Below are 23,587 nucleotides of genomic sequence, written 5' to 3'. Positions count from 1 at the left end.
CCTGCTCGGCTATAACGGCCAATGCTTAATAATCGTAACAAAATATATTGTTCCCCCAACCTCGCTCCAGGCAATCCCCCATTTCTCTGGCAGTAGTCCTAGAGAAGTGCTGAGTTGCTGGTTTGACACTGGAAAGTTTTTCAACCATAGAAGAGAAAAAAAAAAAGGAACCGTTTTAGCATTATGTCATTTAATAAAATGATTTAAAAGTACAGAAATACCAACACGGTGCCCAGGGTTAGACATGACTACCATGCATGCTTGACTTGTTGAATGCATGTGCAGTCTCTGCTCCAAACAATATTTCTCTGAAAACCACAAAACTTAACTTATTGGAATGATTGCTGTGCTCGTGCTGGAAATGTGACAGCAGTAAGATGCTGACGGTGTTGCAGAGCAGGGAGATTAAAGGAAACTTACAAAACGAATTCTCAACTCTCAGGAGAATACAAATCCTGCAGAGGAGCCACACAATCAGCAGCCAAGGGAAAGTTAGTGAGATTCTTTCCTCCTTAGGAAAGAATCCTCAGGAAAGAGAGATGAAGATGTGCCTTCAACTTGAACTGGACCTCACTCAAAGAGGATGTAAACCAGGGGTGCCCAAGTTCAGTCCTCGAGATCTATCTTCCTGACAGTCTCCCTGTTCCAACACACCTGAATCCAATAAATGGCTTGTTAGCAGGCTTTTAATGAGCCTTTCATTGGATTCAGGTGTGTTGGAGCAGCGAGACTAAGTGTCAGGAAGGTACATCTCGAGCACACCTGATGTAAACTGTCTATTTGCATAAATCAGCTTCACAGTAAACACCTTCACGAACTGATAACTAATTGTTCTTGCTTTTTGTTTGTAACAGACAGCATTTAGTCAATCATAATATAGTGATTTAGTACAGAAAAAAGTAGCCTTATGTGGAGTTTTAAGGGTGATTCTTTAACTACGGGCACTATTGGCCTTGTAAATGTAATTTCCACCACACCATTGCCTTACAATATAAAGCGCCTTGGGGCAACTGTTTGTTGTGATTTGGTGCTATATACATGTGCTCTGATGTCACTGTTTATCTCCATAGAAACTACCCAAACAATCTTTCATAGAAACTGTTAAGGGACATTACAGTGTTGTGGTGGAAATTACAGCACTAGTGTGGGACAACTACATTTTGTTTAAAAAAAAAAAGTCACAACAGTTGTATGACATTGAATACCCCAATTATGTTTTGATTATTTTACTGATATTTTATTCAGAGATATTTTAAAACATTAGAACAAACATTTCGTTACCATTCATTTTTATCATTGAAGATCAAAAGTCTGGGTGTGGGACAAACACAAAACGTTAATACTTGCATATAATGATGCTGAAAAAAGGTGAAAGTCATCATAGAACACACTCATTGTAAAGATAACCTATAAAAGTGTGAAATTTCCCCTTTGTTTTTCATACAATATGATCCAAGGACACAAGTGCCCGTAGTCTAAGAATCACCCTTAAACTTATTTTTTTTAAAGGCACTATTTACACTAAGTATAGCCACCCTTTAGTTTAACAACTAAATGATCACCTACAGTTTTCTTTAGACAAGTTAGAGGATTAATACATCAACATTTCCAAGTCTGTGTATAGATCTTTGGCTTCATTAGTGTCACTCAATAAATAAATGATATACTGTATAGAGAATCCTACCAATGGCTTGTGTTTGTATGGCTGTTGCCACATGGTGTTATTTCCACCAACAGCTCCGCTGAACCGGGTCTGATTGCTTCCAGACTCTGCCAAGGAATGGATCATTATAGTATGTGTGCCAGGTTTAGCTTGATTCTGAGGTGCAGTTTGGACAGGAGAGGGGGACATACACACACACACTTTGCCCCCTAGAGTGGGTAATGTTTATAAAATAGGTAGCTAAAACTTTTTCAAGGGTGGTAATAAATTATGTAAAGTTTCTATAATGAGGTGGAATGGCATGAGTCCAGAATGTTTTTAGAACCTTAGACCTCAATTTTTAGAAGAGGAACTCAGCCCTTTTATTTCTTGTCAATTACAAAATTTAATGTTAGTTTAATGTCTTAATGCATTTATGAATTTAGATTCTAATATCATATACACTATCAGTAATATTACTTCCATTGTCATTTTAGTTTTAAATGAACCACAATGTAAATAAGTGTTCTCACTTTCGTCCGTGAATTTTTAATCTATTTACAGTTATATTATGTACTTACACTGAACTTACTAAAAAGAATGCACGCACACACTCTTATTATATAAAATGATTTACCACCCCCTGCTGGAATGGAGTGCGACTCCAGAAAGTAGTAAGCAACATCCATTGTTCTGTGTTAATATCTGTAGGTTTCCAAAAAATCAGTCCCATCAATGTCCTGTTTTCGCAGCATTCATCCTTGACCAAAAATACATAAGCATACCAAACGGCTAATGTCATGTGCACACACAGCTTTTTGTCTTTTCTGCATTCTGCTGCAAGTAGGTGCTTTTATTTTTGCACACCCACAACAGAAGGTGGCAGAAGATGTCAAAACAGGAGGGAAGAATATAATGTGTTTTAGGATATTTGAAATCGCCACTTGTGGATAATTTTACCTCAAATACTGGGGCACCACCTATGACAATGATATAACAAGGTTATAATATTGCTGATTTTAGGGTCAGTCAATAGGAAATATTAATATCGGTCTCTAGTCTTCAGTAGTAAGTTCCACAGGGCAAGTCCGACCCCCCCTCTGTTAAACCATACAAAAAAAAAAAAAAAAAAAAAAAAAAAAAAAAAATCACAGAACTTCACACGTTTAAAACATTCATTTAACTCAGGAGTTAACAGCATAAGTCTTGAGCTATCTGAAGAAATTTTACAACTTTTGCTTAATGCAAACTTAGGAGGTTGTTGAATGCAGGGTTCTCGCTACACACTTCGTCATGGTAACAGCACTTAACTAAGCTGACTAAACCAACTGAATGGCAAAAACCCAAATCAATAACACTGTTCAACTAACTTTAACCACAACAACAGTTAAAACCCCACAACCCTGATCTCCCATGGTGCATTTCAGCACAATGTCCATTGTTCACTGTGAGCTGAAATTGACAATTTCTCCAAAAATATTTGTTCTAACTTTCCGTTTTCCCAGCCTTCATCCTTGACCCAAAATGCATAAGCATATCAAACGGCAAATGTCAGCTCTTCCCACTTTCACTGTGATCAAAGCCACACACACAGAGGCTACTTGGCTATTATAATATAGATTTGCATTTTAAACTTTTCTGAATTTTAAATGTTTTCCCTTCCAATGTCTTTGTATGTACAGTAGTGTTCAGAATAGTAGTGCTATGTGACTAAAAAGATTAATCCAGGTTTCGAGTACATTTCTTATTGTTACATGGGAAACAAGGTCCCAGTAGATTCTCACAAATCCAACAAGACCAAGCATTCATGATATGCACACTCTTAAGGCTATGAAATTGGGCTATTAGTAAAAAAAAAAAAATTAGAAAAGGGGGTGTTCACAATAGTGTGGCATTCAGTCAGTGAGTTTGTCAATTTTGTGGAACAAACAGGTGTGAATCAGGTGTCCCCTATGTAAGGATGAAGCCAGCACCTGTTGAACATGCTTTTCTCTTTGAAAGCCTGAGGAAAATGGGACGTTCAATACATTATTCAGAAGAACAGTGTAGTTTGATTAAAAAGTTGATTGGACAGGGGAAAACTTATATGCAGGTGCAAAAAATTATAGGCTGTTCATCTACAATGATCTCCAATGCTTTAAAATGGGGGGGGGGGGGGGGAGAGACATGTGGAAGAAAACGGAAAACAACCATCAAAATGGATAGAAGAATAACCAAGTTACAATTTGCCAAAGAACACATCAACTGGCCTAAAGAGAAATGGAGGAATATTTTATGGATTGATGAGAGTAAATTGTTCTTTTTGGGTCCAAGGGCCGTAGACAGTTTGAGAGACAACCCCCAAACTCTGAATTCAAGCCACAGTTCACAGTGAGGACAGTGAAGCATGGTGGTGCAAACATCATGATATGGGCATGTTTCTCCTACTGTGGTGTTGGGCCTATACGTCACATACCAGGTATCATGGATCAGTTTGGATATGTCAAACTACTTGAAGGTCATGTTTCCTTATGCTGAAGATGGCATGCCCTTGAAATGGATGTTTCAACAAGACAATGACCCCAAGCACAGTAGTAAATGAGCAAAATCTTGGTTCCAAACCAACAAAATTAATGCCTCGCAGATGTGAAGAAATCATGAAAAAATGTGGTTATACAACTAAATACTAGTTTAGTGATTCACGGGATTGCTAAAAAAAAAAGCAGTTTGAACATAATAGTTTTGAGTTTGTAGCATCAACAGCAGATGCTACTATTATTGTGAACACCCCTTTTCTAATTTTTTTTTTAACCAATAGCCTGATTTCATAGCCTTAAGAGTGTGCATATCATGAATGCTTGGTCTTGTGAGAATCTACTGGTACCTTGTTTCCCATGTAACAATAAGAAATATACTCAAAACCTGGATTAATCTTTAGTCACATAGCACTACTATTATTCTGAACACTACTGTATGATGTTGTAAACAGTGTTGCAACAACTACTTTGAAAAGTTACTTTATGTATATACGCGCACACACACATACCCACCAGCATGGTTTGTTCTTTGGTGTTGTATGCAAGTCTGAAATTTATCTTGCTTTGTCAAGTTTTCCATTATTCATAGGAGAAGTATATTGATTATCAGTCCAATGCACTGAGATGACAGTGAGATCACACCAACTACAACAAGGCTCTAGAGTTTTGTACATGCTGGCCTCACATTGACTGTCAGATATCAGAACATCCTTCACAATCCACTATAGTTCAGCCTAGTTCTAAAACAGCCACTCGATCTGTTACGTACAAATTGACAGTCTGTTCTTCCTCCCTATACCTTCACAGCTTTTTCAGAAGTGTTTAAGTTTTTTGTACATAAGGCAGAATAAAATATGGTTTTTGTAAGACAATTAAATAAAGGCTGGTCTAAGACTAGTTTGAATATTAGGTCATGTTACCAGCCAACATTTGTTAGAACAAAATAAAATCCTGAACACTGGAACAAAATCAAGTGTAGTATAATCTGTGCAAGGAATCAGCAATAAATGTCCCATGGCACTTTCAGAAGAAACCATTACAGAGTGGTCCAATATTAATTACAGGGAAGAACCTCAAGCCTAGAGTGGACTGAGCCACACACAGGATGTGGAAATGGATTTTCTAATTTGAAAATGTTCCAGGGTGAAAGATTTAAAGGCTGTGGTAGATCTCAAGTTTTATCTTCCTTTTAATTTATGCAGTTAAGTAAATAGGACACAAAAGGATCGAGGCTATCTTCAACTAGTTTTTCAATCCTGTGATAAAACCTCAACATGCAATATTCTTAGAATTAGTAACCAGAATGCAGCTAAACAATCAGTAAAGACTGTAAACACCCCAGGATTAGTTCTACACGGACCTACTCCAGAGGAAGGCAACAGTATTTGAAGATTATACTAACTGGCAGCTACACCACAATCACAATAGGCACTCAGAGAGCAACACTTGCCCTAAGTGCTTGACATGACTCATGCTGACTAATTCTTTGATTAGTGATACCAAAACATTAGGATATGTTAAAACTGATATTGGATCAATTCAGAGGAACCACTTTAACCTTGAGGCACACACAACCCTTCCATCATGTATAATCAATATTGGCTTCAAACTGAGCTCAACAGTTAAGACCTTGAGTTTTACCTATCAAGGTCATAGGTCAAGTGACCAATACAATGGTGATGTATGGCTCCATATTAGTATTTAGTTGTAGCCACAGGTGTGTTAAGTAATTCCCTGAAATGTCATTTCTTTGGGCTTCTCCCTGTTGCCACTGCAGATATGACAAGGAACTGCAAATTGATTTGGCACAACTCCAGGACTCAACCTGGCTGGTGACCTCGACTGTTAGCCAATTTTTCCCTCAAAACCACTAGCGGTCTTGAATGAGGAACCTTCTGTTTTGGATTCAAATGCACTAACTACTTGCACCATCATGCTGCCCTGACCAATGTGAAAATGGCCAGTCTAAATTGCCCCAGTAAACACAGACAAAAGTGTGACCTTTGTGCCCTTGACTGACCCTCAATACCACCACCTTTGGTCCAAATCTGATCAATATTCTTAGTTATTTTGTTCACAATCCAATGGATTAACAAAATCAATACCTCTGTAGATGATATCACTACACTAGCGTAAAAATGCAATTAATTTACAGTCATTCACTGGAGCTTTACATTTTTATTTTAGTTTAGTTTAATTTTTAGTGGTCAATTAAAGTGGCCTTTCACCCCTGGGCTACTGCTGTGCATAATACAATCACAGATCTCAGTGAATGACAAATTCAAATATTACAAACACTTCTGCCCACTTTGATAATTTTGTGAATGTGAAAATGTCCATCTTAATGACACACTTTCAGGCAGAACACTGAAATATTCTAAGTTATAATTTGTTTTCATAATCACTGAATTATTGTAGCATCTTCATCAGTTCCCATCATGCAATGGGGAGACTGTTAGTACAGTGTCGATTAATACCCGTGTATTTATCCGCTCCCAGTCAGTCAGAATTCAAAGTTTTTCTGCAGTCAGGTTTGTTAACATTACTTCTTATCCAACAACATGCTTTTCCAACTAATTTCTTGCTCATAACTTCTGTTTTTCCTCCAGGCTGTCTGAACGTGAGAGCACCTTTGTCTGCAGGAAATCAGAAACATGCGGAGCAACTTTTTCAGGATTGCTCAGATGGACGTGATGATCGCCTGGTACCGTGACCACCATGTGCTGAGGGAGGAACACACAGGAATATCAATGACAGACCTCTTGCAACAGTCTCATCATATTTCCATTCTCTGTCTGGAACTCACTTTTGCAGCCTGAAGGGCCTTTAGAAGTGGTTGAGTAAGTATCCTAGCTGAGCTGGCTTCTGCTCTGAAAGAACACATTTAATATGACGTGACATAAATCCATAGTGAATGCAAGGTACAGTTTTAAGATAGATACTGGCATAGGACATCATATAGCCAGGTCAGGGAGCATGCACTGGTACTGCAAGTGTCCCAACCCAATAAACTATGAAACCACTCAGGGTCAGATGCTAGCCACCAGGCAGACAGATATCCTATATACACACACACTATGGGAAATAAGTGCAAGACTGTAAATGTACTGCAAAAGCCCTCAGTGATGAGTTTGAAGCTCAAATGGGGTGGTTCTAGATGACACCTTTTTGGCGGTACCTGACTCCACCTAACTTCCACCCAGCCCATAAATGGGAAAAGGGGTTCCACATGGACATGACCAGCATGACCTGGGTGGGATGAATGAAGCTTGAACACACCCACTTATCTCAACATTTCCAGGCTTGCTAAAGCTAACAGGCTAGGTCACCTAAAATCAGATAAACTTTTTTGCATCATAAGCAGTAATTCTTAATGGGTGGATTGGCTGTAGGCATTAAAAGCAACAGCATCAAACATTGTGGCACCATCAATGAAGCCAACATCACCTAGCCTGCTAATGACCTACAAATTTAATAATCCAAACATTCTTATGAAATGCTCAGAAAGGACAAACTTTGTTTAATCCAAAACTAGCAGGGCCCTGGACCCAACGTACCAGCTTTTAATCAAAGCAAGAACTGCCCCATTTATTCACAGTTTATGGCTTAAAATAATGATTTATGCTTAAAAAAAAAAAAATCCCACCTGCCTCACCCCCATACAGTTGCACTGAATGGATATATATAAATTAAACCAGGCTGTAAACAGGTTTGTTTCTGCAGTAAAGTTGAACATTTCAACATGGGGTCTAACTTGCTTTTGGAGCAAGCCTCAAGAGACTATTGAAGGAACTGAAAGCTTTGACACTTCCATGTCGCTTCATTTTTTTTCCAGCCTTGAAGGTTGATGCTTGGCAATAATACATTTCCAAAAGGAAATGGCTACAGCTATGATCCATATCCATGCAGGGGTACACGTAACCTATGAGCAGATATGATAGACCCAAATCATAGACAATATATTGCAGTAATACTACTACTAACACAGTAGCATTATCCATATTGCTGTCATATGTTTTACTTTGTGGTGTTTCCACCTTGTCATGCTCAGTTTCTGCCACACAAGCTTCAGAAAAAGAAAAAAAAAAATTTTACAGTTTGTGATTTAAAAAAGTACCACTGGTAGTACTAAAATACACTGTTCACAGAATAGTACTATTGCATTACTTTGTAACTACTCAAGTGTGAGGCACAGGAATGCCTCACACTTGTATCTATGACTATTTGCCATACATACAAAAAAAAGCACCTGCTTGCAGCAGAATGCAGAAAAGAAAAAGCTCTGGCTCAGTTTTTGTTCTTCTGTGCAGCTTGTCACAATATATTAAAAGTGGTGCCTGTGTACATGTATGCTTGCGCGCGCGCGCGTGTGTGTATATATATATATATATATATATATATATATATATATATATATATATATATATATATATAAAAACTTTGATCACAGACAAACTGGGGAGAGCTGACATTTGCTGTTTGATATGTTTATATATTTTGGGTGAAGGAAGACTCCTCCAAAACAGGAAGTTGATAGGACTAATATTTTTGGAGAAACTATGGGTATTAGCCAACAACACTGAACAATGATAATTACATTCTGGGCTTGCACGTCATTCCAGCAGGGGGTGGTGCATGCGTGATTTTGTTTAGTAAGTTCATGTACATAATAAAGCTGTAAATGTCAAAAATGCATGGATGACAAGTGAAACCCCCACAGAAATAATAAGAACTTTAACAATACTTTAAGACAGTAAGTTAATATTAAAAAAAAAAATGTAATCAACAGAAAATAAAAAGGTTGAGTTCTTCCTCTAAAAACCATTGGTCTAGGGCAACAAGGGTATTCAACTCACTCCAGATTATTTCATCTGCTCAAAGTGATAATCAGTGAAATCACCTGGTGGAGTGGGTGGTTGCAGAGAAAATCTGCCCTTTCTGGAGTGAGTTGAATACCCTTGGTCTAGAGTCTAAGCTTCTAAAAACATTCTGGACTCACACCATTCCAACTCATAGAAACTTTGAATAAACACTACCCAATCTGGAGCCCACAAATCCCTAAGGATAACATGCTAGTATCTTTAATAAGAGTTAAACAAACATAAAAGAATGGTTAAAGTTTTCACCATTAGAAATTTGATTTAGGCCCATAAGAGATAATCAGTCATCACAGATGAGACTGACTGTTATAAGTGTGTCTACAGCCACACTGTGGCATTCTAGCATCACGGTCAATATGGATGGAAGTCTTACTTCACAACAAGAATGCACGCTTGTATCCTCGACAGCATTTCCAAACTCTGTTCCAAAGTGAGGCGCACAATGTTTTTCTGTAAACATCAAAATGAGACGTACACTTCATGTTACGTGTGCTACAAAAATAAGTTAGGAGGCATGAGAAGCAAAAAGATACTTACAAAATTCACTCGCAAATCTCGGGAGAATACAAATCCTACAAAAAACAAAAAGGCACCCGAAACAGACTGTTTACAGAGGAATCTTTCAAACAGTGAAACAAGCACCAAATTCAGCATTAATTCTCTTTAGACACTCTTTTGGAAAAAAAAAAAAAAAAAAAAAGGTTCATATTGAAAATTACACCACAATATTTGTCTGATCATAAATATGTACAGTCTGAATGTTATGGAGTCAATATCTGACAGACAACAATAAACCAGGGTGTAAAACTGGACAGTGATCTTAAATTTGATGCTCAGATTAGGTCAGTAGTCAAGTCTAGCTTCTATCAACTTAAACTGGCCAAGGTGAAGCGATTGCTTTCACGGCATCATTTTGAGATTTTAATCCATGCTTTTATCATTAATCGCCTGGACTATTGCAATGCACTTTATATTGGGCTGAATCAGATGCTGCTTACTCGCCTACAGATGGTGCAAAATGCTGCTGCTCGACTTGGCTTGTGTTAGAAGGTGCGAGCACATTACACCGGTTTTGGCCTCACTCCATTGGCTCCCAGTTTGTTTTAGAATTGATTTTTATGTTTTTAAATGTCTTTGCCCTGTTATATCCATCTGACCTGCTCCATTTATGTGTCCCTTCACACTCACTCAGGTCAGCTGATTTGTCACTGTTGGTTATCCCAAGGTCAAAGAGGAAGCATAGAGGTGACTGAACTTTTTCAGTGATTGCCCAAAGATCGTGGAATGATCTTCCTTTGCACATGAGACAGGCTGATTCTCTCTGCTTTTAAATCTTCTCTTAAAACACATTTCTTCTTTGGCTTTTAACAGTTTTTTTTTTATATAGTGTTTCTGCTTTTAACTGTGGTTTATTTATTTTAACCTGCCTGTTGTGTACAGCGCTTTGGTTCTTGGTATTCATGTTAAAGTGCTTTATAAATAAATTGAGAGACTGAATAAAAACCAGAAAGAACGGTGACAAAGGTCAATTTCAGTTGGTCCAATTTAGGTAAAAAAAAAAAAAAAAAAAAAAGAGTGGTGCAAATTGGTTGAGCTAATAGGATTAATAAATGGAATAGTTTTGATAGTGTTGAATGCTTGGTCTCCAAAGTAAGGTCAAACAAGGTCAATGTCAATTGGATTCTATGACATGTAACATGTTAACCTGTAACATGATAACCAAGCATGACCAATGGTGCAAACTATTCCTTTTTTTTAAGCCCTATTAACTCCAATAATTTGGATCACTTTACCATAATTAGAGCAACTTAAACTTTTGACCCCTGTACAAACTGAAATTGACCTTTGTCACCATTCTTCCCGTTTTTAGCCCATAACGCCATAGCATTCAGACAGTCCAAACTATACCTTTTTGGAATCTGTGATCAGACAAATGTGGTATAAGGGAGCTCGGACTAGAGCCGCTGCTCCTTCACATTGAAAGGTAGGCATCTGGTAAGGATGCTCCCGGGGTGCCTCCCTAGGGAGGTATTCCAGGCACGTTCATCTGGGAGGCGATATTACATCTCCACACTGGCCTGGGAACACCTCGGAATCTCCCAGACAGAAGTGGTTAATGTGGCCCAGGAACGGGAAGTCTGGGGTCCCCTGCTGGAGCTGTTGCCCCCGTGACATGATCCCAGATAAACGGTTAAAGATGAGTTTACAATATGATTAGAGTATGTTTTAATTTTGACCCCTGTGTAATTCTTCAATTGATCCTTACCTGGCTGCCTATTGAAAATTCAAGTGGCTAATCAGTTTTTCAAGAGATTAATGTCTAAGGAGGAGGTGTGCCAACTTAGGTGCTCGTTTCCAGACATGAACAACTGTCATGGTTATCTGCTCCACTAAAAGTTATACCCCTGTCACACATGGCTGGAATCGCGCAGAATGGCATCAGAACTATGAATCGGCGCACATCTGAGAAGTGTCGGATTTTAGTTCCAAAATATTCCGACAGTCATCTACAGAAGTCCACATAGTTGGTCAAAATTGGCTGGTGGCCCCAAGTGTGATCCACAGATTCAAAACTCTCCGGGTGCAGTCAAGATGAGACACCTGTCCAACAGCGGCCCAGTCTGAGGACCATCTAATTGCAATTTACATATTCTGATGGTGGAAAAACAAGATCCAAAACAATTTAAGCGCATATGAGGGAACCTCGAGACGGCTCTGGCATCCCAAAACCTGCCGGTATGACCTGCACTTGCCACAAGTAATACTGTCACACCCCAGAGCGCAAAAGAACTGCTGAAATGTATGTAGCATGCTTTGTGATAATTATGAATCATGTACAGTGAATGTGATCAGAAGCTATCAAACCGAAAGCTCTGTGCGCTACTGTACACACTCCGCCGAAAATCTGAACAGGCTGTTATATCCACAAGACATTTGTCCATTCCTTCCCAGGGGTGATGTAAATAATGTGAACTATTGTCTTCATCATAACACGGGTAGCTGCATCTCTCCGTTATGCGCAGTAACGCATTATAACACACATCAGGCTCACGCTGTAATAAATGTTCACCTAACTACAACCCCTGGCAAAAATTATGGAATCACCGGCCTCGGAGGATGTTTATTCAGTTGTTTAATTTTGTAGAAAAAAAAAAGCAAATCAGACATGACAAAACTAAAGTCATTTCAAATGGCAACTTTCTGGCTTTAAGAAACACTAAGAAATCAGGAAAAAAAAAAAAAATTGTGGCAGTCAGTAACGGTTACTTTTTTAGACCAAGCGGGGGGATGGAATCACTCAATTCTTAGGAAAAAAAAATTATGGAATCATGGAAAACAAAAGAACGCTCCAACACATCACTAGTATTTTGTTGCACCACCTCTGGCTTTTATAACAGCTTGCAGTCTGAGGCATGGACTTAATGAGTGACAAACACTACTCTTCATTAATCTGGCTCCACCTTTGATTGCTGTTGCCAGATCAGCTTTGCAGGTTGGAGCCTTGTCATGGACCATTTTCTTCAACTTCCAAAGATTTTCAATTGGATTAAGATCTGGACTATTTGCAAGCCATGACATTGACCCTATGTGTCTTTTTGCAAGGAATGTTTTCACAGTTTTTGCTCTATGGCAAGATGCATCATCATCTTGAAAAATATCATCCCCAAACATCCTTTCAATTGATGGGATAAGAAAAGTGTCCAAAATAACGTAAACTTGTGCATTTATTGATGTAATGACAGCCATCTCCCCAGTGCCTTTACCTGACATGCAGCCCCATATTGTCAATGACTGTGGAAATTTACATGTTCTCTTCAGGCAGTCATCTTTATAAATCTCATTGGAACGGCACCAAACAAAAGTTCCAGCATCATCACCTTGCCCAATGCAGATTCATCACTGAATGACTTTCATCCAGTCATCCACGATTGCTTTTCCTTAGCCCATTGTAACCTTGTTTTTTTCTGTTTAGGTGTTAATGATGGCTTTCATTTAGCTTTTCTGTATGTAAATCCCATTTCCTTTAGGCGGTTTCTTACAGTTCGGTCACTGACGTTGACTCCAGTTTCCTCCCATTTGTTCATTTGTTTTGTTGTTCATTTTCTATTTGAGACATATTGCTTTAAGTTTGTCTTGACGCTTTGATGTCTTCCTTGGTCTACCAGTATGTTTGCCTTTAACAACCTTCCCATGTTTGTATTTGGTCTATAGTTTAGACACAGCTGACTGAACAACCAACATCTTTTGCAACATTGCGTGATGATTTACCCTCTTAAGAGTTTGATAATCCTCTCCTTTGTTTCAATTGACATCATGTTGGAGCCATGATTCATGTCAGTCCACTTGGTGCAACAGCTCTCCAAGGTGTGATCACTCCTTTTTAGCTGCAGACTAACGAGCAGATCTAATTTGATGCAGGTGTTAGTTTTGGGGGATGGAAATTTACAGGGTGATTCCATAATTTATTCCTCAGAATTGACTGAGTCCATATTTTTTCCCCTCTGCTTGGTCTAAAAAAGTAACAGTTACTGACTGCCACAATTATTTTTCCTGATTTCTTATAGTGTTTCTTAAAGCCAGAAAGTTGCCATTTGAAGTTACTTTAGTTTTGTGTCATGTCTGTAATCTGCTTTTTTCTACAAAATTAAACAAATGAACATCCTCCAAGGCCGGTGATTCCATAATTATTGCCAGGGGTTGTATGCAAGAGTTTAGGCACCCCTGATTGGATCAGAAATTTCAGTCAAATATCATATAGCAGACAAACGCTGATATTTGAGAAGTAAAATAAAGTTTCTAGTATTTACAGAAAGTGTGCAATAATTCAAACTAAATTAGGCAGGTGCATAAATTTGGGCACCCTTGTCATTTCACTGATTTGACTACATTTAGCACTAATTACTGGGACACAAAATTGGTTTGTAAGCTCATTGACCCTTGACCTCCTTACACAGGTGAATCCAATCATGAGAAAGGGTATTTAAGGTGGCCATTTGCAAATGTTTCCCCTCTTTGCATCTCTTCTAATGAGTGCCAACATGGGAGCCTCTAAACTCTCAAATGACGTGAAAAAGATTGTTCAACATCAAGGTTTAGGGGAAGGATACAAAAAGCTATCTCAGAGATTTCAGGTGTCAGTTTCCACTGAGGAACACAGTAAGGAAATGGAAGATGTCAGGCACAGTGCTAGTTAAGGCCCGAAGTGGCAGGCCAAGAAAAATCTCAGATAAGTTGAAGCGACGAATGGAGAGAACAGTCAACCCACAGACCTGCTCCAATGACCTACATGATCTTGCTGCAGATATTGTCTGTGCATTGTTCAACTATACAGTGCACTTGGAGATGTTGTAATTCAAAGGAAGCCTTTTGAGCATGCACAACACAGTCGCTTGAGTTACGCTAAAGCACATTTGGACAAGCCAGCTTCATTTTGGAATAAGGTGCTGTGGACTGATGAAACTAAAATTAAGATAACTGGACATAAGGGGCAGCGTGCATGGCTGAAAGAGAACACAGCATTCCAAGAAAAAACACTTGCTACCTACAGTACAGTTTGAGGTGGTTCCATCATGCTGTGTGGCCAGTGCAGGTACTGGGAATCTTGTTACAGTTGAGGGTCATAGATTCCAGTCAATATCAGCATATTTTTGAGAACAATGTTCATGAATCAGTGAAAGTTGAAGATGCACCGGGGCTGGATCTTTCAGCAAGGCAACAACCCTAAACACTGCTCAAAATCTACAAAGGCATTCATGCAGAGGAACAAGTACAAGGTTCTGGAATGGCCATCTCAGTCCCCAGACCTGAATACTGTTGAAAATCTGTGGTGTGATTTTAAAAACGGGCTGTCCATGCTCAAAAACCAACAAACCTGAGATGTTTTGTAAAGAAGAATGGTCCAAAATGCCTTCAACCAGAATCTAGTCTTATTGGAAGCTATAGGAAGTGTCCTGAGGCTGTTATTTCTGCAAAAGGAGGATCTACTAAATATTGATGTATTTTTTCCTGTTTGGGTGCCCAAATTTATGCACCTACCTAATTTTGCTGCAAACTTTCTGTAAATCCTAGAAACTTCAGTTCACTTCTCAAATATCAGTGTGTTTGTCTGCTATGTGATATTTAACTGAAATTGCTGATCTAAACAACCAATGATTTATATAGGAAAATCATCAGGGGTGCCCAAATGTTTACATACAGCTGTATGACGTGCAACTTGTGCCAGGCCATTACACCATTAATAAACATGAATCTCACCTCCAACAGCGGTCCAGGAGTGTTTCACAGCATGCATGTGAAGCTGGGAGGTTAAAATCCTCACAAAAAAAAAAAAGTTAATTCCATGTGATAATCCAACCATTGCGGTGTCCAGAGTTGCGTTGTGCTTCTGAAGTGGGCAAACAAGGAAGTTCCCTGGAAAGGCGCTCCGTCTGACAGACTGCATGGCCCAACAGCCAGCAAACTTTGAACCAAGCTATTCAGTGGCCCGTGCACACACATACGGCTGAGTGATAATTGCAGCACAGTGGTGTGCGCGGACACATGCACGCTGTGCACATGCGTGAGGAATACAACTCTCTGGTCTGTGTTTGCCAACCAGACATTTGGAGATCAGGCAGTCTGCAGAGCTTCCTTTGTCCATCTGACAGTCTGTTTCGTCTACATACGCTCTGGGTGCAATCTGTCAGGTCCGTCTGCGCTCAGACACTGCTGACTACAACCCCTGGCAAAAATTATGGAATCACCGGCCTCGGAGGATGTACAGTTGTTTAATTTTGTAGAAAAAAAAAAAGATCACAGACATGACAGAAAACTAAAGTAATTTCAAATGGCAACTTTCTGGCTTTAAGAAACACTAAGAAATCAAGAAAAAAAAAGATTGTGGCAGTCAGTAACGGTTACTTTTTTAGACCAAGCAGAGGAAAAAAATATGGAATCACCCTGTAAATTTTCATCACCAAAACTAACACCTGCATCATATCAGATCTGCATCTAAAAAGGAGTGAACACACCTTGGAGAGCTGTTGCACCAAGTGGACTGACATGAATCATGGCTCAAACATGAGAGATGTCAATTGAAACAAAGGAGAGGATTATCAAACACTTGAGAGTAAATCATCACGCAATGTTGCAAAAGATGTTGGTTGTTCACAGTCAGCTGTGTCTAAACTCTGGACCAAATACAAACATGGGAAGGTTGTTAAAGGCAAACATACTGGTAGACCAAGGAAGACATCAAAGCATCAAGACAGAAAACTTAGAGCAATGTGTCTCAAAAATCGAAAAATGTACAACAAAACAAATGAGGAACGAATGGGAGGAAACCGGAGTCAACGTCTGTGACCGAACTATAAGAAACCGCCTAAAGGAAATGGGATTTACATACAGAAAAGCTAAACGAAAGGCATCATTAACACCTAAACAGAAAAAAACAAGGTTACAATGGGCTAAGGAAAAGCAATTGTGGACTGTGGATGAAAGTCATATTCAGTGATGAATCTCGAATCTGCATTGGGCAAGGTGATGATGCTGGAACTTGTTTGGTGCCTTTCCAATGAGATTTATAAAGATGACTGCCTGAAGAGAACATGTAAATTTCCACAGTCATTGATGATATGGGGCTGCATATCAGGTAAAAGCACTGGGGAGATGGCTGTCATTACATCATCAATAAATGCACAAGTTTATGTTGATATTTTGGACAATTGAAAGGATGTTTGGGGATGATGAAATCATTTTTCAAGGTGATAATGCATCTTGCCATAGAGCAAAAACATTCCTTGCAAAAAGACACATAGGGTCAATGTCATGGCATAGGGTCAATGTCAATGAGCAGATCTGATTTGATGCAGGTGTTAATTTGGGGGATGAAAATTTACAGGGTGATTCCATAATTTTTTCCTCAGAATTGAGTGATTCCATATTTTTTTCCTCTGCTTTGTCTAAAAAAGTAACCATTACTGACTGCCACAATCTTTTTTCTTGATTTCTTATAGTGTTTCTTAAAGCCAAAAAGTTGCCATTTGAAATGACTTTAGTTTTGTGTCATGTCTGATCTGCTTTTTTTCTACAAAATTAAACAACTGAATGAACATCCTCCGAGGCCGGTGATGCCATAATTTTTGCCAGGGGTTGTACATCAGATGATGGCAATATTTGCCAGTTCGGGCATGGCTTCGGCACATTCTTGCTATGTGTGATGGGGGTTTTAATGTGGCTAATACTAGCTGAAGAACAGGAGATGAGGGAAAGGAAGACAGACGTACCTCCTTCAACTTGAACTAGACCTCGTTCTAAAAGGATGTGAGCAGACTTTTCAGACAGTGTTGGGCCTGCATCCAACAGCCTGGGGAAAAGAAATAAAGGAATTTAAGAAATAAACTAGAGTATTGCGCTCGTAGAGCACAAACCTCCAACACTAGTTTTCAATTCCACATAAATTTTACCTTTGTAATAATTTAAGGTCAAAGTCATGTTAGAAGTGGCTTTTCATAAGCTAAATTGTAAGTGATCGAATGCCAAATGAGAATGTATTTAGTTTTTTTGTGGTGTTGTCAGGGTTTTTTTTTTTCTTTAAATTGTCTTCCCAAACTATTTTAGTTTGAGTTCTTTCAGAAAATTGGTTCTTTGCTGTGCACAATTTGTCATTGCTTTTTGGCACTTGGTTTCCAACCGATGACTGAAAGACAGGCAAACAGGCATAAAATTGGAAACTCCATCCAATTTTGGTGGTGTAGGCAAAATCCAGAAAAGAAAAATGTCATTGAGGCACTTTTGATTAAAATATAATGTGAAATGTACATCAAATGGGCTTTTCAATATTAAATAAGATGTCCATTGTTGTGGTGAACCAGGAACTTGAGACTCCAAAGGAATGGAGGTAATTTATTACAACCCGAATTCCAATGAAGTTGTGCGAAATGTCAAAAAGAATACAACGATTTGTAAATCCTCTTCAACCTATATTCAATTGAATACACCGCAAATTTAATGTTCATACTGATAATCATTGTTTTTGTGCAAATATTTGCTCATTTTGAAATGGATGTCTGCAACACATTTCAAAAAAGCTGGGACAGGGGCAAGAAAAGACTGGGAAAGTTGAATGCTCAAAGAACACCTGTTTGGAACATTCCACGGGTGAACAGGTTAATTGGAAACAGGTGAGTGTCATGATTGGGTACAAAAGGAGCATCCCCAAAAGACTCAGCAATTTAGAAGCAAAGATGGGGTGAGGATCACCACTTTGTGAACAACGGCGAGGGGGGGAGGGAAAAAAAAAAAAAAAGTCCAGTTTCTCAACGTTCAATTGCAAGGAATTTAGGGATTCCATCATCTACAGTCCATAATATAATCAGAAGATTTAGAGAACTTTCTACATGTAAGCAGCAAGGCCAAAAACCAACATTGAATGCCCACGACCTTTGATCTCTCAGGCGGCACTGCAATAAATACTGACATTGTGTGAAGGATGTTATCGCGTGGGCTCAGGAACACTTCAGAAAACCACTGTCAGTTAACAGTTCGTTACTACATCTACAAATTAAAACTCTACTATGCAAAACGAAAGCCATACATGAAACAACATCCAGAAACGCTGCCGCCTTCTCTGGGCCGGAGCTCATTTGAAATGGACAGACGCAAAGTGGAAAAGTGTGCTGTGGTCTGATGAGTCCACATTTCAAATTGTTTTTGGAAATCATGGATGTCGTGTCCTCCGGACAAAGGAGGAAAACAACTATCCAGATTGTTACCAATGCAGAGTTCAAAAGCCAGCATCTGGGATGGCATGGCGGGTGTGTTAGTGCCCATGGCATGAGCAACTTGCATCTGATGGCACCATCAATGCTGAAAGGTACATCCAGATTTTGGAGCAACACATGCTGCCATCCAAGCAATGTCTTTTTCAGGGACGTTCCTGCTTATTTAAACGTGTTGCAGGCATCCATTTCAAAATCAGCAAATATTTGCACAAAAACAAAGTTTCAGTTTGAACATTAAATATCTGGTCTTTGTGGTGTATTTAATTGAATATAGGTTGAAGATGATTTGCAAAACATTGTAGTCTGTTTTTATTTACATTTTACACAACGTCCCAACTTCATCAGAATTGGGGTTGTATAAATGTGCAGAGGGTATGTTGATGAGGTGGAATCACTGGCGGATGGGCCACAGGAGCAGATTACCAGGTGGTGGCTGTGCACCATGGGGGGGGTTGATGAACAAATAGCCAGAAAACACCCCCAAAAAAAAGACACTAGGAACAATGGATTTGAAACTAATAATATTACAGGAAGGCCAGTTAACCATTTCCATGGATGGATGGTCACTTGGGAGGAGCCGCTGCTCCTCCATGGTGAAAGGAGTCAGTTGAGGTGGCTTGGGCATCTTTTCCGGATGCCCCCTGGACACCTCGCTGGAGAGGTGTTCTGGGCATGTCCCACTGGGAGGAGGCCCCGGGGAAGACCCAGGACACAGTGGAGGGACTACATCTCTCGGCTGGCTTGGGAACGCCTTGGGGTTCCCCCAGAGGAGGTGTGTGGATCGGGAGGTCTGGGCGGCTTTGCTTGAGCTGCTGCCTCCACGACCCGACTCTGGATAAAGAGGAAGAAAATGGATGGAAAGATCTGGCGGCGTCCTCCAGTTTAGCCCAGGCTTAAATAGTACGCCGCTACTTGACATAGGTGTGTAACAGCCGCAGGTTTAGTCAAGCTGCTCCACTGGCAGGACAACAAGGAAGGGGAGATGACCACAGAACCCAGACCACAAAATCCACAATCCAGATTAACCTTTGTCAGGTGGCCGCAAGTGCCCGCCCGCACCTCACTTTCAAATATGAGAGTGATTGGGGCATGTTTGATTAATGTAAGATATACATTAAATGGGGTTTTCAATGTGTATAAAAAAAAAAAAAAAAAAATGTCATTCAGTGATAAGGATGGGGATTTTTCCAGTTTTCCAAGATTTTTCCTGACTTTGGAAATGTAATCAGTTCTTGCCTATCAGGAAATGAATCTTCAATAAAAATTAATAATGATATGAAAAATTGTGGGCTCCAGGTTATTCACAAACAAATGGGCGAAAACATTACCTCCTCCAACTTCTTTGGTGGAGGTAATAAGTCAGCTCAACAGCTCACCACAAAGACAAAAGTTGAGCCCACACATTTCTATAAAAAGGTCAAAAACATGTGATGTCGCTGCACCTTTTAACTGCTTTGTCGTATGTGTAAATTCTTTTCCTATCTGTTGTCTGATTTTCAAACTGTCTCATCTCCTCCAGCCCCTGTCTCATCATTTTGGCTGTTTCTTTCTGTAAATAAATGAAAAGAATGAGGTAAAAAAAAAAAGTTAATGTTATGACAGGAGGAGAAACCAGTGCAGCACTCTGTACAATATCATATATAAACAGCATGCAATAACAATTCAAGAATAGTTTGTTCAACTAGCTTTTGAACCACTTCCCTTGGTGCATATTTATAAACAAACAGTGCCATCAAACTGCTGACAATTTGTTCCCATAATATATATACACACATTCTTGTTGCTCATATTTATCCATAAAAACCACCACACTACTTTAACAAGCCGTGTAAAAACATGTTATCTTACCACATCAGTGGTAATGTATCCACAGGAGTCCAGTAACACAAGAGCAGCCACCATTTCTGGATACAGTGAACTAAACTGTAAAACATAATATACAGCAGAACAGATCATGTTTTGAGAACCTGAAGAATGCCTTAAAGAGTTAATATTCATGTCTGTTTTGCATCTCTAACATTTTCATTGCTGTCAAGCCTGTTATGAAGTGAGAATAATTTAACAGCAAAATTTTTAAATGCATATCAAATTGATAAACAGGTACACTGAATGTGCCTCAAACTTAAAATTTTTAACAAGCTAGTTGATATAGTTCTTGTGATAAGCAGGGCAAGTAGGATTGTAATGGAATCAGTGCAGTGCCTACAACCTTTGCATCCAACTACAGACAGAAACCAGACTATGGACCATCCTGCTGTCAAACAAACTCTGTCCCATTTTCTGTTTGAGTTGATACAAGTTAAAGAGAAATCTGTCACTCACAGCCTGATGCGGTCCAAAGAGTAGCCACAGCATTGGGGGGGGCAGCCAATGAGTAAACAACTTTGATGGTGTATTTTTGAATAGATGGGCTCAAAATGTATGTAGGAAAGGGCCTTCAAAAAGCCCCCCCCAAAACTCATAACACTGACTCATTACTAGGAAGAAGACAATTCAACAACTGAACCAACAATGACCATGATTTAGCACGATCCCATCAAGACTGTATAAGATGGATGTATGAGGAAACAATGTCCACAATGCCTCAAGATTTGGCATAAAAATAAATAAAAAAAAACACAGGACAACTAATCCAGAACCCAAACCTGACCTGCATGTGCAAGAACGGCCAGGATTGCCTTCCTGATGGAAGACTGCAAAATGACAAGAGGATCTAGTTTCTGTAAGAGCTTCTTGTATCATGTATTCATTAAGAGTGTCCAAGAGCCCACCACTAATAATTGTGTTGCTAGTATGGTCAATAAATCATCTACTGTACATAATTATAGCAAAGGTTGTATAAGGAGTACACCCTTTGCTCAATTCTTTGTTGATGCACCTGTGGCAGCAATTAAAGCTGGGGAGGTGATGTCTGAACGAGGGCACATCCATGTTGTCCTGTTATGGGTAGGCGATGAAGATGGTGTTGGTGATCAGAAGGCCATGCTCTGCGCAGATCTAGAGTAGTAGTCCATTGCTGTTGCAATTACTGACCCCATGATTCCCGATCACTCCTTCCCAGGAAATGCTGTCATATTAAAATCACCAAGAATAATGAGTTTATTGCAGTGCGGCGCAGAGTGCTGGGCAGACTGCCGCCTTGTTGCCTCCAAACTCAAGCTCCGCATTCAGCCCGAGAGACATCCACAGGGTGTGAAAGCACCAAGACTGCTGAACACCAGTAAGCTGAAGGTCAGCAACATCAAGCAGTTATTTATGACACCTTGGATGAATGCCTCAACTCCACTGTGCTGAAAGGCCAGGATGTTGAGACAGCTTGGGCCACACTTCGTGATACAGTGTATAGCACAGCCATGGAGTGAGCTGGTCAAACCACTAGAAAGCACAGGGGCTGGTTTGATGAGAACTGCATGGAGATCAAGCAGCTGCTAGAGGAAAAGCAGCATGCCTACAAAGCTCATCTGGATGACCCAAAGTCAGCATTAAAGACGGTCACACTGAGAAATGTAAAGAGCACCATTCAAGCAAAGTTGCATCACATGCAGGATTCCTCATCGAGTAGCAAAGCAGATAAGATCCAGGGCTTTGCAGACAGGACTAACATGAGGAAAGTCTACAACAGCTTGAAGGAAGTCTATAACCCTACTACTTCATGATCACTGGCTCCCCTCCTTAGTGCTGACAGATCAATGCTGATCACAGAAAGAAAGATGGAACATTGACAATGTATTGAACAGGCCTTCCACTATCAGTGATGAAGTCATCAAAAGGCTACCTCAAGTCCCTATTGAAAAGGCAACGGACACACCGACTGAAGGAGATTCAGAAAGAAGTCGGACTCCTACCCAGAGGCAAAGCACCTAGCTCGGACTCCATCCAAGCTGAGGTCTACAAAGAAGGCGGTGTGATCCTGACTGAGAAACTTCATCAGCTGTTTCAGCTCATTTGGCAGCATGACAGTGTCACTAGACACCTCTATTATATACCTCTACAAATGCAAAGGAAGCTGCCAAGTCTGAATCATTGTGGAATTTCCCTGCAGTTCATCACAGGTAAGATCCTAGCAAGAGTTCTGCTCAACCGCCTCATTGCACATCTTGAGCAAGGCCTCCTGCTGGAGAGCCAGTGTGACTTCTACAACCCCTGGCAAAAATTATGTAATCACCGGCCTCGGAGGATGTTCATTCAGTTGTTTAATTTTGTAGAAAAAAGCAAACCACAGACATGACACAAAACTAAAGTCATTTCAAATGGCAACTTTCTGGCTTTAACACTATAAGAAGTCAGGAAAAAAAAGAAAAAAAAAAAATTGTGTCAGTCAGTAACGGTTACTTTTTTAGACCAAGCGGGGGGGGGGGAATGGAATCACTCAATTCTGAGGAAAAAATTATGGAATCATGAAAAACAAAAGAACGCTCCAACACATCACTAGTATTTTGTTGCACCACCTCTGGCTTTTATAACAGCTTGCAGTCTGAGGCATGGACTTAATGAGTGACAAACAGTACTCTTCATCAATCTGGCTCCAACTTTCTCTGATTGCTGTTGCCAGAGCAGCTTTGCAGGTTGGAGCCTTGTCATGGACCATTTTCTTCAACTTCCAAAGATTTTCAATTGGATTATGATCCGGACCATGAAATTGACCCTATGTGTCTTTTTGCAAGGAATATTTTCACAGTTTGTGCTCTATGGAAAGATGCATTATCATCTTGAAAAATGATATCATCCCCAAACATCCTTTCAACTGATGGGATAAGAAAAGTGTCCAAAATATCAACGTAAACTTGT

The 23,587-nt window shown here is 39.6% G+C and overlaps 1 protein-coding gene across 1 annotated transcript in view; it reads right to left on the bottom strand.

Annotated features, from left to right (window-relative positions):
• Positions 1–6,528: 6,528 nt before the first annotated feature.
• Positions 6,529–23,587, bottom strand: part of LOC117526278 (serine hydrolase-like protein) — a 39,032-nt gene continuing 21,973 nt past the window's right edge. The window contains exons 6-12 of the mRNA XM_034188334.1: positions 20,648–20,722; positions 20,242–20,348; positions 17,303–17,382; positions 9,576–9,610; positions 9,412–9,488; positions 6,965–7,028; positions 6,529–6,881 (exon numbers count right to left, since the gene is read on the bottom strand). Of these exons, the coding sequence (XP_034044225.1) occupies positions 6,744–6,881; positions 6,965–7,028; positions 9,412–9,488; positions 9,576–9,610; positions 17,303–17,382; positions 20,242–20,348; positions 20,648–20,722 (576 nt within the window). The 3' untranslated portion in view covers positions 6,529–6,743. The remainder of the gene's footprint in view (positions 6,882–6,964; positions 7,029–9,411; positions 9,489–9,575; positions 9,611–17,302; positions 17,383–20,241; positions 20,349–20,647; positions 20,723–23,587) is intronic.

Source organism: Thalassophryne amazonica, chromosome 15 (assembly GCF_902500255.1).
Source record: "Thalassophryne amazonica chromosome 15, fThaAma1.1, whole genome shotgun sequence".
Lineage (NCBI taxonomy): Eukaryota > Metazoa > Chordata > Actinopteri > Batrachoidiformes > Batrachoididae > Thalassophryne > Thalassophryne amazonica.
Note: the sequence above shows the minus strand (reverse complement) of the source record. Positions and strands in the feature narration are given on the sequence as shown.